This window comes from Trichosurus vulpecula, chromosome 4 (genome assembly GCF_011100635.1).
Source record: "Trichosurus vulpecula isolate mTriVul1 chromosome 4, mTriVul1.pri, whole genome shotgun sequence".
Lineage (NCBI taxonomy): Eukaryota > Metazoa > Chordata > Mammalia > Diprotodontia > Phalangeridae > Trichosurus > Trichosurus vulpecula.
In genome coordinates, this window is record NC_050576.1 from 208,058,903 (window position 1) to 208,078,629 (window position 19,727).

Below are 19,727 nucleotides of genomic sequence, written 5' to 3' on the forward strand. Positions count from 1 at the left end.
GTTTCCTGGCTACTAGATTGAAATCATAATCCACCCCTAGAGTAGAAGGCCACCCAATATGCCAGGGATGAAGGCATACCCAGAAGGTCTTCTCAGAAATAGCTTTATTTCACAGATAACCCTAGTCCTTATCCATGTATCAGAGCTATGACATTTCTCTCTTGATCACAGGCTCCCATTTTCCCATTTCTCCTCCTTCCTCATATAGCCCTAGCTCAGACCATCCCGTCTTTCCAGATTTGCTTCCCAGTATTCCACTTGATGTACTCTCTGTTCCAAGACTTACTTGATGTTTATCAAACTTGATAGTCCATCTCCTGCTTTGGGTAAACTGTCCCATGTGTCTAGAATACATTTCCTTCTTACCTCTACATCTTAGAATCCTTTGTATCCTTTAAATTACAGTTTAGGTAGCATTTTCTTTTTCTTTTCTTTCTTTTTTTTTTTTTTTTTTTTTTTTAGCATTTTCTATATGACACATTTCTTGATTCCCTTAGTTGTTAGTGCCTCATCCCTCCTCAGGTAATCATGAATTTACTTAGCCTTTTGCATGTGATATCCCCATTGCCTAGCACAGGGCCTTATACATAATAAGGGCCTAATAAATGTGTATTGAATTGCAGATAGACTTAAATAGGGACCTTTTGGATATCTCTGTTTTAAGCTCATTGAATAATTGTCTTGGCATGATTTGCGTTGTACTGTAGTAAAACACTTTGATCGATTTTTACGTGGATCAGAAATTTTTGTATTATGTTCTCCTTTCCACCTTATTTATCTCTTTATTTCCACTTTGTTTACAAAACATTTTATTGCCAAATAGGAGTGCAGAATTTAGTTTCTAAAAAATTTCAGTACTAAAGATACACTCATACATGCATCCCAAATGATTTCTTCTAGCCAAATTGGAGACATCAGTAATCAATTTTCTGTTAATTATTCTGTTAGCAATTAAAAATTTCATGTAGAAAAACTAATAAAATTTTAAAAATCTACTTCTGGTTTAAAATTTCATTTTACAAAAGGAAGCCTTTGGATGTGTTCAGGAATTCTGGGTGCTAGATTTCTAAATCTCCCTATATATGTTTTCCTATGAATTTTTAATATTTTCTTTTAATGCAGGTATTACTACTAGATGAACCAACTGCTGGAATGGATCCTTGCTCACGTCATATTGTTTGGAATCTCTTGAAATACAGAAAAAGTAATCGAGTAATAGTACTTAGTACTCATTTTATGGATGAAGCTGATATTCTTGCTGGTGAGATTTTATTTGTCTTAAAGAAAAAGTTGGTGTGGGTTGTGGGTGCTAAGGAAATCAGCATGAGGTGTTGCATTTTGAGGAATGGCTAAGGTAGCTTAAAGATTAAAAATATTACCTGAGAGCATTTACTCTAGGCCAAAGTTCTTAAATTTGTGTGATAAAAATTACATTTTTATTTTCACTAACCTCTAATTGAAATTTAGCGTTTAATATAGACAACAAAATATTCTGAGAAAGGTCCTGTAGGCTTCAAAAGACTGCCAAAGGGGTCTATGACAAAAAAGGTGAGAAACCTTTATTTTACACAAGCAACCTTTTTTTTTTTTTGTAGTTCAGATTTAATAGCACAAATAGTTTTTTTTAATAGATTAGGAGGTGGAAATTAAATTCTGTAATCTCTGAAATTAATTTATATCTGGGAGGTCACTAATCTATTCATCAGTATTTTCTCTGTTAAAGTTTAATAATTAAAATTGGTTTTTGAATATGTAATTATGAAAACAAAATAACCAGTACCAAAGTATAGCTGTTTTGAAAGTGGAATTTCTTAAATTGTAAATTTCTTTACAGATAGGAAAGCTGTGATATCACAAGGAATGCTGAAATGTGTTGGTTCTTCTTTGTTTCTCAAAAGCAAATGGGGAATTGGCTACCGACTGAGGTATTATTTTAAACATTTGCTTCCCATTTGGCACTCTCAATGTAGCTGAATTGTTTGTGTCAATTCAAAGCAATCATAGTTTAAAATGAACTGTTTTCCTAGTTTATTCTGTAATAAACATCATTATGATTTCTGGGTTTTCTTCAGCATGTACATAGACAAGCATTGCATCACAGAATCTCTTTCATCACTGGTTAAACAGCATGTGCCTGGAGCTAACTTATTACAGCAGAATGACCAGCAACTTGTCTTTAGCTTGCCTTTTAAAGACATGGACAAATTTTCAGGTATTTACTTATTTTTACAAATTCCTGACTGATTAGTCCCATCTATTGATATTGAGTTGAGATTCAGGACTAACACAAACAAGTTTTCTCCCTAATTACTTTCCTCCATGCTATTTAGTAGTTGTGGCAAGTAATATACTATAATTTTTTTTTTCTAATTAAAGAGAAGGCTGCTTTCTTCTGTTTTACTTTTGACAGGAGCAAGAAGCAACATATACTTTCTAAGGTGTCTTCCTGGTCTGAATTCTAGAATCCTGCTTACATTTCTTCTTTTCTTCTATACCCTGAATTTGAGGCTCTGCCCATGGAATAAATTTCTCAGGCCTCACTCCTTTAGAGTGGATTTGTGAATTCATTGTTTTCACAATAATTAAAATATCCAGTAAATAATATCAACATATTACAAGATCAGAGCAGGGTGTGTCACCTCACTGAGACTCAGGGTTTTACAGGTGAAAGTGATAACATTTCTAATTTACATCATGGCGGAAGATTGTCGGGGAGTGGCTATTTCCCATCTGGATGAAAGAAGTCTTATTAACTGTATTTGGGGAGAGGAGGTGAGAGGTGTGTTTCATTTTCTAAGAACATTTTACTTGTATGTTATTTTATATTAGTTTCATTTCTGAATAATATCCTTCCCCTTTGTCTTCTCAGTGAGTCTTACTGAATTTAATGAAGAGCTTGTAAAGGATAAGAAAAATATTCGAAGGAAACAGGGTGCTCTGAGTTTGGTTGTAGCCCTACTTGGGAGAAATGCGCTTGATATGGATTTTTAAATTTTCTTCCAGCTTCAGGGTTGTGATATTAATGATTGATTAAAACCTCAAGTGTAATGATAAAGAAGAAGATAGTGAAGTTTTCTTTATTATAGTTAAGCCATTTGCATATATTTTATGAAGATAAATATTACATTTTACTGGTTTTTTGAATTTATTTGGAAATATTCCACAAAGCCTTATTCTACTACATCATCCTGACATAGAGATGCCTGAATTCTCAAAGGCTGTGGCAACTGAGGGTAGGTTCTGGGAGATTCTGCCATGCTAGAAATGCTTCTAGTAGCAGCCCAGCAATAGACTCCATAATGTTTTCTGAGGACCAGAGTAATAAAGAGACAAGTCACCAGTAGGTTGTGTCCACTAGGTAATGTATTCTTTACCCCATAGCATTGCATGAAATAAAATAAAAAATAGCACTTGGTCGCTTGCAGCCCTTTTTAGGTTCTATTATAGTAGTGGTAGAGTGGCAGAAAAGAGGTTAATGGTGGGATGGAGCTAAGAATCACATAATTTTTATGTAATCTGTATACGATAACTTAACAGTAGATACTTTAAACGTTTGGTCATCCATTGATTAGTGAATGGATGTAATATTTCAAGAATGGAATCAGAACAGTATTGATAACTTTTACAATAAATGAAATAAAAAGTTGTAATTAAATAGAAAGATTGTCTCCTTAGGGATGTAAATACACAAATTGACCAACTTGGTTTCATCACTTTCCCAAAGGCATTAAGAAATATAATTTCATGAGATACATATTGGCCGTCTTATATTGAAGTGCTCATGATAAACCATAAGCAAAGAGGTTCACCATGAAGATAATAGCAACTTATGTATCAATATCTAATGTAGAGAATGAAGAGAAAACCTATAAAGAACTTTTAAAAATGTTCTAATTCAAATCAGTGTACATTTTTGCACTTGGTGACTTTGATGGGAAAGTATAGGGTAGGATAAGACAGAGAAAAGTTTGTTGGAAAATATGGCTCAGGTTTGAGGATATAGAAGAGGCCACGAGTTTATATAGCCTACTCAGAAGCCTAATGTTTATATATCATAAATATGTCTAGAAGAGATTTGGGAAGTGCTAGATATGATGAGCACTGAACAGCAGCAGAAACAATAGTGTTGACAACATCTTAACATGCAAGAAATGACTGTTTGCTGACAAGTACTGTATCGACTGTAGTCAGACTGTTCAGTAGTTAGATCAAGATCCGAATTACCAGCAAATTAGAAGAAAGGATAATGATTAGAAGACATTTCAAAACAACTGCAACAGCTTCAACCTGACATATTTAAATGTGCTGTTAATGATAAAAAATGGAAACTTAAAAACCACCCTGATTGTAACTTTCCTACAAAAGTTTAACAGATATGTAACAGCTGCTACAACAAGGAGTCCAAACAATCCCAACAACTTGTTCTTGCTAAGCAAAGTGTTATGGAAGCAAAGGGTGACACTGGGTTGACAGTGAGGAAACAGTGCCCAGATAGAACTAGATCCAGTCTTGTATTGCCTACCATCTCTCATTTGATTAATACCTCCATTCTGAATTTCCTTTGGAAGTGTTGAAATTTGACCTTTTCTTTACAGAAAAGGTAAAGTAGCTTTAGTTACCACACAGGGTTACAAACTATCAAATATAGTGAAGACTTTAACTTGAAAAAAGGCCAAAACAATAAAACAACTAAAGGAACTCACACCTGAGCTCCTAAACAGTATAAACAACTTTCTCTTCCGTCTTGAATGTTGCCTTCCTTCCTAGAAACTCCTTTTAACATATAAAACTACCCTGGGTTTCCTTTCCTTTCCTTTCCCCTTCCCTACAGATACTTGGCTTTGCTAGAGAGTCACCCTTGCACATCCCCCAGTGCTCTAGTCTTATAATACTACTTTGGACAGAACACTGACTTCTCAAAGAAGTAGCTAAGAGTCAAGCAGCCCTCCCCTTCAGTGAATTTCTTCAAGGATCACTTCACCAAGCACCATCACCTTCTAGATATAATGGTTTTAGGCTAAGTGGGTCTCCACCCCCTAAAAGAGGAAAGGATTTGGGATTTTATTGTTATATGCTAAGCAACCAAGCTCTCCGATGAGCCTTACTTCCCAGGGACCTATGCAGTCCTCTAAATTGCATCTTTAAAAGAGAAAGTAGAGACAGGAGTGTGATATTCTTTTAGAAGAGGTATTTCATACACAGACACAAACTCTTATTCCCTGTAGAAAAATCCTGTGCTTCTGGGAGGTATCTACTGGGTGTTTACTTCAGCCACAGGGCTAAAGAGAGGGGTAATGATGGAGTGGTTTTGAAAGTGTTCATGGATTCTGACTCTTGGAACCAGTAGAGGAGTTCCTAGATAGAGAAAAAGCTGGAGGAAGATATGGAACCACAGTGAAGAGCCAAAAACCCTCTTTAGCAGTGCAGTATGTTATCTGGACTGTGCAGGTAAGAGGAAAGGGATCAAGTTGACTCTCTAGTGATCCTAGGTTCTTTCCACATCAATGGGAGATTGCAACCCCAGGATAGCACTATTAAGTCTGGAGGATTGTATAGTTCTCTTCAGTAGGTGAGGCCCATTGGAGGGTACAGTTGTTCAACTCCCTAGAAACCCTAAGTGCTTTTCTTCTTGAAGAGGGAAGGGAGAGAAAAGGCTCCACCCTATAACTCCAGTTTAACTTTTATCTCTTGCTTCATTCTTTTCATCTACTTTGGGAGGATTTTGGCCTAGACATTCTTTTTTCTATTTCTTTTCTTATACACATTATGGAATTACTCTCTTGGATTTACCACTTCTCAGTATTGTTAGTTTTTTTCAGTTTACTCAGATCTCCAGGCTCATTTCCTTGATTGGGACAGGGCTAGACTCTGCCCCTCCCACCATCTCGTGAATGGGGTGTCAGGTCTTGGTTGTATCTTCTCTACAATCTGGATGCTACCGCTTGTGGCTTGAAACAATTCATGATAGAGTTTCTGGCTTCCGGGATGCCTTCCCATCTTTTTCTTTCACCCAAGTCTGCATTGGGAGAATAGACCCAGAACTTGGACCAGATCCCATTCTCTGCCTCATTCCCTGGTTTCTGCCTCTTTAGCCTAGGGGCCCAAACCCCATCTCCTTGAACTAAATCATTGACTGTATGTTGGCAACTCCCCACTGCTACCACAACAGGATATCAGAGAGTGTGCCTCCTAGAGAGCCATGGCATGGACAACCTAAGCATCTCTCTTCCATTTACATTTCCTTACATAGTCACCTGTAGGGAGCTGACTTTGCTGCTCTGATTCTGACATTTTGGGACTGACCTGGCTTCAGGATCTTTTTACTGGAGATCACATTGGTTTCAGGCCCCCAGCTTGTACTCTTGATCAGAGTCCCCACAGGCTTACAGCCCATCTTCTTTTAAACTTCTAGACTAGGTGGAAGAGCTTACTAGTGTTTCCCTTTGATTTTATTGTATTTTTAGATGATCAGTTGCCCTTTTAAATATTTCCTGAAATGATTCTGAAGGGAATTGACTTTAACTTTCATGTCACTATATTTGTCAGAAATTTGAAATACTATAGATCTAAAGAACTCTCAATCCCTGGAAGAGATGGAAGCCTGCTGGAGAGAAGAGAGTTGTCTTAATTGTTTATGATCTTGAATGCAAGTCCTTTTTTCTGTTTTATGTCATGTGATATAAAGTAGTTTCTTTATTTGATGTCTTTTAGAACTAATTGCTTGCATTAGAGCTGCTTTTCTTTTTTGAGACCTACATGCAATATAAACCACAATCTGATGTTTCCAAGGAGAAAAGCAAGCCAAATTCTCATATTCCAAGGGGAAATCCTGGTTGGGGAATGAACCAAAAAGAAATTACATCATAGACCCACCAGACTAAAACTAGATTTTATGAATGTTGACGTTAATTCTGGTTAGTATGTTCTGGCAATTCATTTCTAAGGTACTGTAAAGCAGCTCGGTAGATTATAAGTTAAAAGGCCTTGTAAAACAAAGAGAAAAGGACTAGAAGTAAAAACTAGTCTGGAAAAAGCTTAGTGTCAGATCCAACTGAGCCACATTATCCTAAGCATTCAGAGATGAACATGACAAGAGAACAACAAATTGGTGGAAAATGTAACAGATTTCTTAGTCCTTAGTAATAAAAGAGCCACCGCATTTAGACCATAACATTACAGTGCCTGTTATGTTATACAAAGAAATTGAAATGGCACATAAGAAGACAAAATTCAGGAACATGATTCATCAGACTAAGTACATACAGAAGAAATTTGAGACTACAGTTGGCTACATTATCTCGAAAGCATTAAGGGCTTGTCATAATATAGTTCAAGGAGAAGATGCCCAAGGAATGGGGGAAAAAAATCATAGACCGTTGTTATATATGTAAAGGAAGTTGTTGATGCTGATATAGGTAGTTTTCCAGTCTGGAATAGCTGCTCAGTAAAAGTCTCAGTACCAGGTGTGGTGTTCTGAGGTAGGCTGATAGCCTTAAGCCTCTTTCATGCTGTGCAAAGATAGGAGTGCTTGCCAGGATCCCTAAGCCCCAACCTCCCAGTGCTCGTTTGGGTACCTTTGTTTTCTTGGATTGATCTAGAGTTTAAAATGTAAAGATCCCTTATATGAAATTTTATAAATTTATCAAAATTGACTTATGCTTCCGGTTTCCCCAAATTATTCTCATCTCCATGGTAACTTTTTATGATGGAAAGGAAAATACACTGGTATCATAGAGTAGAATACATTTATTGAATGAAATCAGAATTTTAAAAATACAGTAATAAAACTCATGGAAAATTCGTTGTTCTGGTAAAGAGCTGAAAAACTCCTACTTCTCAGTCTTGTGTTGGCTATTCCTGGCAAATCCAAATGACCTTTTAGAAGCATACCATCAGTAGTCAAGGGTGAGAAATCCATCTTCTAGCATCCTCCCTGGTTCAATAAGCAAGTCATCAAAAGACTTACTGTCTTAGTGTTTTTCCAGCAGTACCCACCATGGAATTTCTCTTTGGTACCTTCTGTGCAGCCTCTAGCTTTTTCTGTGGCTGGTCTTGCTGGTATCTTTCTGGTGTCTTTTCTTGTGATGGCTATGCCCCCTGACCTTGAAGCCCTATGAGAGAAGTGAGGAATTCCTTTATCAGTAACAGATCAATCCCTATCCAGCATGTTGTAGCCTGTCCAAGTAATCTCCATTTGTGTGTCTTTCCTGGTGTCCTAATGAATAGATGTACTATACTCCCTTGGTTCAAAATGCGCTGCTTAGCACTACAATTAACAGCCTTTTGTCCATTCTCTTTAGGTTTTGAGTTCTAGGCATTTCACTCCTGCGTTCTCTATATTTGCTGTTCCTGTCTGGGTTGTCTAGGTGAGAAAATGCAGGGAAATGTTAAAGAAGACAGCCTGGTTATACAGGTGAAAAATTTCTAAAACAGTGGAGAAAACATTAATAAAGCCCTTAATGTTTTCAAGAGTGCCTCTCTGAGGACTGGGCTTTAATCGGCCATTTCCCCCCTCTGCTTTCCATTAGCAGAAATAACATGTCCTACATATTTATTTTGCTTTCACAAAGTATTTGATTACATGCTGCTTTATAAACAAATTTTGGTTTTAGAAAGGATCTTAAAGATCATTTAATCCAGTTCTCTTGTTTGAGAGATGAGAAAATTGGAATTCAGAGAGGTTAAGAAATGTGCCCAAGGTCACACATGTGGTCACTGGAAGACCCTAGAGCAGTTTTTAGATTCTCAGGTTAAGGTTCTCACTGCTGTATCGTATTTCCCCTGAGAGAAATTTGTAGAGAATGGGACATTAGTGTACTTAAGTAAACAAGTATTTTTTTTATTTCTGCTTTTAGGCTTGTTTTCTGACCTAGAGACCCATTCTAATTTGGGAGTTATTTCTTACGGAGTTTCCATGACAACATTGGAAGATGTGTTCCTAAAGCTGGAAGTTGAAGCAGAAATTGATCAAGCTGGTAAAAACCTTACTTTCTCTGACAACACAGAACCAGAAATTCAATTCCGTTTAACAGACATTAAGCACCTACTATGTGCGAGGTATTGTGCTAAGCACAGGGGATACAAAGGCAAAATGAAACAATACCTGCCCTCAGCTGGCATTCTGCTGGAGGGATACAGCATGTGCACAGATAAGTAAATACAAAGTAATTGTGGGAGGGAGAGAGTACTAACAACGGGGGGGATCAGAAAAGTTAGGTTAAGGATTCTGAGAAGTGGAGGTGAGGTGATAGTAGTGCTACACGAATATCATGATGTTGATAGAAATGTGATTTTACCATTTTATAGTTTGATAGATATAAGATAGTGGAGGATATAGGATGTTTGCTTGAGCCACTCCCTATACCTCTGCTTCTTTAGGAAGACTGTGCCCGGGGCATCTGTCCATTTATGCCTAGGATTTCACTCCTGTGTTCTCTGTATTTGCTGTTAGTGTCTGGGTTGTCTAGGTGAGAAAATGTAGGGAAATGTTAAAGAAGACAGCCTGGTTATACAGGTGAAAAACCTCTAAAACACTGCAGAGAACATTAATAAAGCCCTTAAAGTCTTGACAAGGCATAATTTTATTTAGTATATTAAATGATACTTTTATATTCTAGTAGTATTGAAGCTCAGTCTGTGTTTTTATTTGCTAGGCATGCTATAAAATGAATTTCTGGGGTGAGAAGTTGGACTTTATAATATGTAAAGCCTTTTCTTCTATGATTAGAATTATTGGAGGGAAAATAACTCAAGTGTCCTCTAGAGACTTTTGTTTATTTAGTGAGAAGATAGTGGTAAGAGTGATTATGTACTCATATCTTAAAACTTTAAGGTTGTATTTCATAATAAAATGGTAATATATTAGTCTTTGGTTTAAAAACCTCTCCACTTTGTTGTTCAGTTTAATCTGTAGATGGTTAAAAGATAGTTTGATGATTTTACTTTTTACCTGAAGCACTCGTAATCATTTTAGAAATACGTATTTTAAACATTGCGTAATTTCATATTCTTCATTGTTTAAAAGATTTGACATTAATGTTCTTGGTTTTGGGCCAGCTGAAGATAAATAGATATTGGAAGTAAATTTATTGTTCTCAGTGCACATTAAGGTGTCTATTACAGGAACCTTTTTACTTTTGGGAGAAGTATGCCATTTAACATTAATAAATTTTTCTTTTTGATGTATAGATTATAGTATATTTAGCCAGCAGCAATCAGAGGAAGAAATAGATTCAAAATCTTTTGATGAAATGGAGCAGAGTCTACTAATACTCTCTGAAACCGAAACTTCCACATTGAGCACCATGGCCCTTTGGAAGCAGCAAGTGTGTATGATAACAAAGCTTCATTTTCTTACTTTGAAACGTGAAGGTAGATCACTGAGATCTGTGTAAGTATAATCATCCCTTCTGCCTAAATTGAGTTTTCTCCTAAGAGGTATATACTGAGCTTATCTTCACACTTTTTAAATGTAGAAAATGATTCATATAATTTTGAAAGCCTAAGATAGCTACTAGTACGTATTACCAGAGATGAACAAAAATACGGCTATGCTTACAGTTACTTAAGTTAATTGACTACTAGTAATCTTGATCATTTCACTCATCTGTAAAATGAGGGGATCCCACTCTAAGGTACCTTCAACTCAAAATTCTGTGCTTAAATAGTCTATGATCTTCTTCATTGTCATAACTTGTATTTGTATAGCTCCTTCACCTTTTTCAAAGTGTTTGCATACTTTTTATCTTATTTCTTCACAACAATCCTGTGTGTTAAATAAAGAAATTATTATTATTCCTGTCTGATAGATGAGTAGTGGAAATGCAGAGAAGTTGAGAGATTTCATCAAGCATGTATGTTTGGAGCCAGATCTCCAATGTAGTTCTCAGAATTCTCAATGTATTCTCTTAGTTAGAAAACAAGGTGGAATAGTGGGAAAAGACTATACTTTGAGTCAGGGGATATGGATTCATATTACATCTCTGACACTTAATAGCTATTCACCTGGGCATAAGTCACTTCACCTCTTGAGCCTCAGTTGCCTTATGAGTAAGATGCTGCTAATTCACAGGACTGTCATGAGGAAAACACTTTCTAAACCATAAACCACTGTATAATTGTATTCGTGTTACACTGTTCATCAACCAAATGTCTATAAGGTGTCCTCTTTACAAACATTGCCTTCATGAAATAAAATTTATTAAGAATCTTCATACAAATTGTATTTCTATGGTTTCTTTATAAAAAACAATTAATAGTAGAAATTCAATTTAATGTTTAGAGATAAGTACAGATGGTGTACTTAGGAGGTTTTTTCTCATACATATAAATATCTATTTTATATGTTAATAGCTCATAATATATGAAATAAATGTGAGGAAGCAGGATCTGTTAGGCTGAACTCCAAATTGTCACTAAGTACACAGTTCTGAGGTGTGGGTTTGTGATTATCTTATAACCTTGTTCATCACAAGGATGAGGGGTAATCTGCTGAAGACAAGAACATGACATTGAAATCTCTTACAAAAGAGACTGAGTGTCAAGGAAAAACTTAAATAATGGGCAGTGGACATGACTTGCCTAATTTATACTGAAAAAGCAGCTCATGTTTAAGTAAGATAGGGCAAATCCAGGACTCTCCTCTCTCTGCTTTCACATCATGAAGAAATTTGTAATCATCATAGTGATTCTACTAATCAGTCTGGGATTTCTCAAATCAAGAGTGATATACTGTCTAATCCAAAGTATGTGTGTATGTGTGTATATAACAGTTTAGTTTTACGTGATGTGACTGTGTAGCGTTAACTTGACTCAGAAATCTCCTTTTTACTATTGCTTAATTTCAGTATCAGTTACTCAGTTTTTATACTTGGAGCTAAAATTGTAAGAATTAATTTTTCCACAGAACTGAATACTGTATGCTTTTTTTTAGTCTTTCTGCCAGTGCCTCAATGTGTTTCCTTTTTAGAGACTTCATACCTATCATGTGAATAAGAATTTGTTTAAAACATTTTTTAGTAACTTAGAAAAAAATGCCATGACTTACAAGACTTTTAAATTAATAAGCCTTTTTTTTTTTAAAGGTTGTTCCTGCTTTTACTATTTCTTGCTGTTCAGGTTTTCATGTTTTTGGTTCATCATTATTTTAAGAATACTGTTGCTCCCATCAAACTTACTCCAGACTTATATTTTTTGAAACCTGGAGAGAAAACTCACAAATACAAAACAAGCCTTCTTCTTCAAAACTCAACTGGTAAGATTTGGGGTTCAGGTAGATTCTTGAAATATTCTGAGGTGAAATTTCAAACTGAACATAAAATCTAAATAATTTAAAACAAAGTTAATCTTGTTATTAATGAAGAGTAATATAAATATAGACATGACAGTTTATCTTATGTAAACACTTATAATTATTTAATATTTCAATAACATTTATGATAATAAGATTATAATTATGTAATATTCCAATATATTCTTATAGTTATAATAAATTTGCCTTCACAATACAGTAATACTTGTATTATCTAATTTTTTAATAAAGCCCAAATTTTCATTGATATTTTAGTCTTTAGGCATAAAATCTTTGGAGTTAACTCTTTATGGAAGTTTTTATACAATATGTTAAGTACTTTATTTTTTAAAACAGAATATAATGAATATAGATAGTTTAAAGCTTTCTAACCGACTCAGGGCCATCATTGATACGTCTAAATACTGGATTGGGTTGTAATACGTATATTGGAGTGTGTGCTGTTGCTTTCTCTTGTAACATAATTGACATGCATCTGTGCCACAGTAATGACTTGAGAGGCGGCTAAGTATTTTTAAATTATTTATTTTTATATTTTCTCTGTTGTCAAAGCCTGTGCTGACTGGTTAACTCTGCTGCTAATTTTGATGTTTCCTTCTTTTTTCTACGTTTTTTTCCTTCTAAAAATTTCTTGTTTCTTCTACCAGTTTTCTCTTTTGTTTATTTAATTTTTTTTTAACCTGGATGGCTAGAGGGGTGAAACACAAGGTAGAAGACAGTTATCATTTTCAGTTTTTTGGAATTTTTTTTCCCTAGTGGGGAAGACCATAAATTATTCATTTCATTGTTTAAACATTAACATTGCCTCCCACCAAATAATGAAGGCATTCCTTTTCCTATTTTTTATTTTTTATTAATTTTTTTTTTGGGTTTTTTTTTGGCAGGGCAGTTGGGGTTAAGTGACTTGCCCAAGGTCACACAGGCTAGTACATGTGTCAAGTGCCTGAGGTCAGATTTGAACTCAGGTCCTCCTGACTCCAGGGCTGGTGCTCTACTCACTGGGCCACCTAGTTGTCCCCCTTTTCCTATTTTTAGCAAACAAAGGAATTACATTTTGTTTGGTGTAATCTTTGGGTCTTCTGATCTTCAGTTATTCTCAGCTATTCCGGTTGTTGCTCAGTGCATAGAGATTTTTTTTTACACTGTTAGAGAAATGTACTTCTCTGTCTATCCATTTGTTTGGTAACTTTCTTATATAAATTTTTGATTCAGTACCATTATAGTTTTGGAGCCTTCATAGAACTAAGGTATTACTATTCTTCATTTAAAAAATTATGAAAATTCCGTAAAAGTCTGATTGCCCAACAGTGTGCTTCCTATATTTGTGCTTCCTCTCTCCCATTGAATGCATGAGGAATGCTAAGTAATACCTCTCAGTCAAGTGCATGATCTTCCTAAAGCAGAACTGATAACAGTACTGATAACAATAAACTTGTTTATTCATTTCTATTAAAAAGAAGCATTTTTACTTGTTTTAAAAAATCTTAATTGTCAGCACCAGCTAGATTAGAATGAAGAGAAATTCCATTTGTAGTTATAAAGTACAAAATAGAGCAGAGTAGATAATGGTATGCACAAAATTTAATAGCTCAAATGGATACCAGAGAGTAGACTATGTAGTTTATTATAATATGTAAGAATTCTTCATTTCTCAATTCGTCTTTTTCATTCCCAAAATGGTACTATCCTAGTAAAGATATTGTTGGTTAAATTCAAAAAGCTTTTACTAAGTGAGCTACTGTGTGCCAGGTGAAGTGTTGGTGCTATAAAGGCAAAAAGAAAACTGTGCGTGCCTTGAAAGGCCTTGCATTCTGTCAGGGGAGGCAACATGTGTGCAATCGAGTGTGTGTGTGTGTGTGTATATTTAAATACACACACACACACACACACACACACACATATATATATATATATATTTTTTTTTTTTTTAAAGATAATTTTGGGCAATAGGCACTAGTACTCAGGGGAATCATGATAAGCCTTATGTTATTAAGGTTGAGTTTGAGATCAACCTTGAGTGGAGCTAGAAATTTCAAGAGGTAGAGATGAGAAGGGAGAGCATTCTAGGTATGAGTGACAGCTCATACAAAGGCAAAGAGGCAGGAGTATCAGAAACACAAGTAGACCAATTTTGTTAGTTCCTAGAGTGTGTGAGAGACAGTAATCTGGAAAGATTGCTTGGAATTGTGAAGAGTTGGTGGAATTGTTAGATTGTGAAGGGTTTTAAATGTCAGAGAGAGGAGTCAGAATTTTATTTTGGAGGCTGTAGGAAATTTCTTAAGCAAAGGAGTGACATGGAACAAATTAGAGTTTCAAACAGATATTATTTATCAAGACTTTATTGTAGTATGTTTAATAGTGCAGTTTTTCTGTCTGGCTTCTGGTGACCAGCAAGTGGCATAGTTAATACTGTAATTGTCAAAGATTATCCTGTACTAGGAAGAGCTCCAAAAAATTTGGAACTGTTTTCTTCCCTTCTTTCTAACTGTTGCACTTTTCACCATTGTCATTTGATAGCTTGAGCATTGACCTTAACCCTTTAACCCTGGTACTTGGAAAACACGTTTATATTTAGATCATCTATGGTGATGAAGACTACACATATCAAACATGTTTCTTTCTTCATATGAATTTTAATTTTAAGAAAATCTAGATTTTGTGAGTAAATTATTATGCTTCTGATGCTAATTGGCAGAAGAAATTTAACTTACTTAATACAGCTGAGCAAATATTTATGTATTACCTATTATGTTCACTGTTTTCAGGATACAGAGATGAAAAATAACTTAGTCACTACTGTTTAGGAGCTAACAGTATTAAGAGTGAGGATGAGGCATGTACACAAATAATTATAAGAAAAGCTAGAATATGGTAAGAATGAAGGAAAGCTTCCAGATTATAAGAGGAATATTGAACCTAGGGAATCATAGTAGGTTTCACAAAAAAGGTACCATGTGTGTAGTCTTGAAAGAAGAAAAAATTTAACCACATAGACATGAGGAGGATGAGTATATTTTAGCCAAGAGAATAACGTAAGTGAAAACACAAAGGCAGGGAAAGGCCGGATGAGACTGAGAGATGGATGGCAAGCGGTTCATTTTGTATGGAATATAGAGTGTTTGAAGTATGAAATAAGGCCAGAAAGATAGGTTTGAATCAGACTGCAGGGTTTGAATGCCATTCTAAAGTACTGTTGGGCTGTGTGTGTCCAGTAAGTGATGGGAAGCCAGGAGAACCAGTAGAGTTTTTTTGAGCAAGGAAGTGATAGTCAGAAGTGTATTAGGAAGATCATTTTGGCTGCAGTATAAAGGATGAATTGGAGTGAGGAGACCAGAGACAGAATAGTTCAAGTTAGGAAGATCTGAACTAGTGTGTTGATAGTATGAGAGGCAATATTGTGGAAAGAGGACTTGGTTTCAAATCTCATCTTGCCGCTTACCTGCTCTGTGCTTTTGGGCATGTCACCCCTTCTCCTCTTCAGTTTCCTCGTCAATAAAATGGGGGAAAGGAGAGGGAAGGTTGTACTAGATAACTTCTGAGATCCCTTATAGCTCTAAATTTATAATCCACTGATCCTAAGATCAACAGACTTGGTAAATAACTGAATGTAGATTTAGATAGAATTATGGTTTAGGAAATTATAGAATACATATAGGTTAGAGAATTATGGGCTTAGGGAGGGGGAAGAGATAGAAGTGACAACAAGGTCAAGAACCTGGGTGACTGGGAATATTATTGAGAGAAATGGGAAAGATAGAATAGGGAAAAGTTTTCATGGAAAAGGTGGTAAGCTAAGTTTTGAACATGGAAAAAGTGGTGACTTAAATTTTGAGGTGACAATTGAACAGCAAGGTGGAGATGATAAATAGATATTTGGAATTTTGGGAATAAAGTACAGTGGAAATTTGAGGGGTGAACATATTAGATTTGAATCTTCTATATAGATGGAGCTGATCATTAAAACCATAGGGGAGTGTGTAGAATGACGAAAAGATAAAATGGTTGAAATTTTCTGTTTAAAAAAAAGTCATTTTTGATTGTGGTGGTGTAATTATTTTTTCATCTAAAGTAATTAATTCATTGACAGCTTCTTATTTCTTTATGCCAGACACTGATATTGATGACCTCCTAAGTTTCTTCACGAGTCAGAACATCTTGGTGGATTTGTTAAATGTCAGTGACTATGTATCTGCTGCTCCTCACAGTGCAGCTTTAAATGTAATGCATTCGGGGAAGGTAAGAGAAACAAGTAGATAAAATGTGTTTGTGTGTGTGTGCGCGTATGTGTATGTGGCATGTGTATCTGTATCTATGTGTATCATATTAATTTTTGTTGGTAAAGCTCAGCTTATCTGATGTATGTTTCCATGGAATATAGGAGAAGGGGGTGGTGGTGGTGACAGAAAGGAGGGCAGATTTGGGGAAGGGGTAATCAGAATGCATGCCGTCTTGGGGTGGGTGGAGCGAAGAGATGGGAAGAAAATTTGGAACTCAAAATCTTGTGGAAGTGAATGTTGAAAACTAAAACTAAATTAATATATTTCCATGGAGTGATAAAAGACCAGAATTATGTTAAAACTAGTCAGTAGCCAATTGAATGTGGTTGTTAAAAACTGAATTTTACTTTTGAGAATGTACAAATATTAAGCTGTGTATATCTCTTGTTAAAGTTTGACCAATAGACTAGACACAGTAAAGGGCTTCAACTGTCTTTCAGTTTCCATTTTATGTTTGCTAACTATATATAGATCTCTTAGACAAGCTTTCAAGTTCATGGCTCAAGGTTCCCTCTTCAAAGTTACACTATTTTTAGTGTCAGTCAGGAAATTGTAAGTACCAAGGCCAGGAGCTATCAAACTATCTTAAGAAACATTTGGAGAGTCGAAAGATATGTGGAATATAACAATAGTTACAAAGTAGCGTATCAGTAACAGTAAAATGCAAAATCAAATGCACCGTAGCAGTTATTTTTCTTTTTTGTTTTAAGACATGTTTATAACTTTTCATTAGTACTATGATTCATTCTCTAGTATCAGTCATAGTAAAATACTAAATCAGTTGCACTCTAGTAATTATTTTTCTCTTTTGTTGTAGGACTACATGTTTGTAACTGTTTTCAATAGTACTATGATTTATTCTCTACCAGTATTGATGAATGTTATTAGCAACTCAATTCTTTATCATTTAAATGAGACAGAAAATATCCAGATCTGGAACACACCATTTTTTCAAGTAAGTTGACTACAGATTCCAAACTAATATTATGGACTTAGTTACCCACATTAGAAATCACAGAATGGATGTCAAAGTAGAAGAAAATAGGGAAAAATATGTTTAATATCAGTGACAGTGATTGAAAGTCCTAGTCTACAGTTACCAGTAAATTTACAATGTTTTACCAAAATGTCTCTCTCAGCTTGTGTGTGTAGTGATGCCCTACTCTGGTGGCGTTCTATAACTTCTGGTCTTAGAAATAATTCTCAATATAAGTTGACAATAGAATCAAAGAAAGTAGTGCTACTCTGATAATAAGATGTCCTTCCCCCCCACCTCCTTTTTTTTGGTCTGGACCTGTGATTTCATCAATGTGGGAAACTCTAGGTGTGGAAACCCATTCCACCCATATCTATCAGCAAGTAGTCTGTAAGTCTTAGAGGGTTGCCTGGGGCACTGACCATTTAAGTGACTTGCCCATATTTTCTGACCACTAGGCATCAGAGACCACTTGAACCCAGGTTTTCCTGACTCCAAGGCCAGCCTCTCTACCTTCTACACTGTGCTGCTTCCTGAAATTTCACATATAAGCTTAAATATCTTTGATGATAATTATTACAGGAAATTTCATAAAAGTTTATTTGAAGGTGAATGTCATATTTTATATCTAGAATCCTAGTATTGTAAGGTCCATGTAGTAAAGACTATAAGTAAAAAAAAAGACTGTAAGTGTTTAAGCCATCAGAATTGACTGAAAAATATTTGGAAAAGATACTCTACAAAATGATTTGATTCTCCATTCTAATATCTCTTAGTGCAGGGGTTCCTGTTAACTGAATAGTCAGTGTCCCACGTTCCCACAATTATAAGGTTCTACTTTGTTTTACAGTTTTTTGGTTTTGTTCTTTCACTGATATATGGAATTTATGGTGAGGAAAAAGCCTTCTACCCTGGCAGATCAATAAGTCTTGTATATCTTAGAGACTTCCTTGGAACACTGAGAGGTTAAGTGATTTGTCCAAGGTCAAACAACTGGTAGGTGTCAGAGGCTGGACTTGAACTCAGGTTTTTGACTCTGTGGCCATCTTTTTCCATTGTGTCATGTTGCCTCTCTACAAGGTTGCAGGAAGAAAAATGTATCAAAAAATAAAAATAATTAAAAATACATATACTTAAAATAGTTGTATGACTATTTATAAAATTAGGCACCATTTAAACATTTCTTCCTTAACACTGCCGTCAATTCCTACACATCATGGTAATGTCTTTGCTGGTCATTTTCTTTTGGTCCATCTCTTCCCTAATTGTCAGTTTCTATCTAATTGTCAGTATGTTCTTCAAAAAAGAATTATTTTAATATCAAAGGATTCAGGAAAGCTCTTGGAAAAATTGAAGAAATTCTGAAATGTTTTTGCAATAATGACTTTATTTTTAAACTAATGTTTTAATTAATAAAAATCTACTTTTACTTCTCCCCTCCCAAATTGGGCATGGAGGACAAGGAACCAAAATAAAAACAAAACCCATGTAACAAATATGCATAGTCAAGCAAAACAAATTCCTGCATTAGCCGTATCTAAAAATATGTCTCATTCTTCATCTTGAGTTTATCACTTCTTTGTTAGGAGGTGAGTAGCATGCTTCATGATTGGTCTTACTGTAATTGTGGGTAATCACTACGATGATCAGATTTTGTAAGTCTTTCAGAGTTGTTTGTCTTAAAATGTTTTTGTTATTCTGTCAGTTATTTTCATGACTGCTCACTTCTCCAGGATTTCCCAAGTATACCATTATGTCATCTGCAAAGGGTGATAGCTTTGTTTCCTTGTCGCCTGTTTTTATTCCTTCAGGTTCTTTTTATTTTTTGGTCTTATTGCTATAGCTAGCATTTCTAACACCATACTGAAAAAATAATGGTGACAATAGACATTCTTGTTTCACTACCCTTGATCTATTGGGAAGGCATTATAGATAATGTTTGCTCTTGGTTTTTGATTTTAGATAGATACTTCTTATTATTTTCAGAAAGGCTGAATTGATTCCTAAGCTTTTTAGCGTTTTAAATAGGAATGGGTGTTGTATTTTATCAGAGGCTTTTTCTGCATCTATTGATATAATCATATGATTTTTGTTACTTTTATTATTATTAAGGTTAATTATGCTGATAGCCCTCCTGTGTTGAACCAGTCCTGTATTCCTAGTA

General features: G+C 35.2%; 1 protein-coding gene across 1 annotated transcript in view; it reads left to right on the forward strand.

Moving 5' to 3' along the window:
- Positions 1-19,727, forward strand: part of ABCA5 (ATP binding cassette subfamily A member 5) — a 119,812-nt gene that overhangs the window by 50,737 nt on the left and 49,348 nt on the right. Inside the window, exons 15-22 of the mRNA XM_036755886.1 lie at positions 1,123-1,261; positions 1,835-1,925; positions 2,073-2,212; positions 8,856-8,975; positions 10,189-10,390; positions 12,084-12,253; positions 16,419-16,546; positions 17,405-17,542. Of these exons, the coding sequence (XP_036611781.1) occupies positions 1,123-1,261; positions 1,835-1,925; positions 2,073-2,212; positions 8,856-8,975; positions 10,189-10,390; positions 12,084-12,253; positions 16,419-16,546; positions 17,405-17,542 (1,128 nt within the window). The remainder of the gene's footprint in view (positions 1-1,122; positions 1,262-1,834; positions 1,926-2,072; positions 2,213-8,855; positions 8,976-10,188; positions 10,391-12,083; positions 12,254-16,418; positions 16,547-17,404; positions 17,543-19,727) is intronic.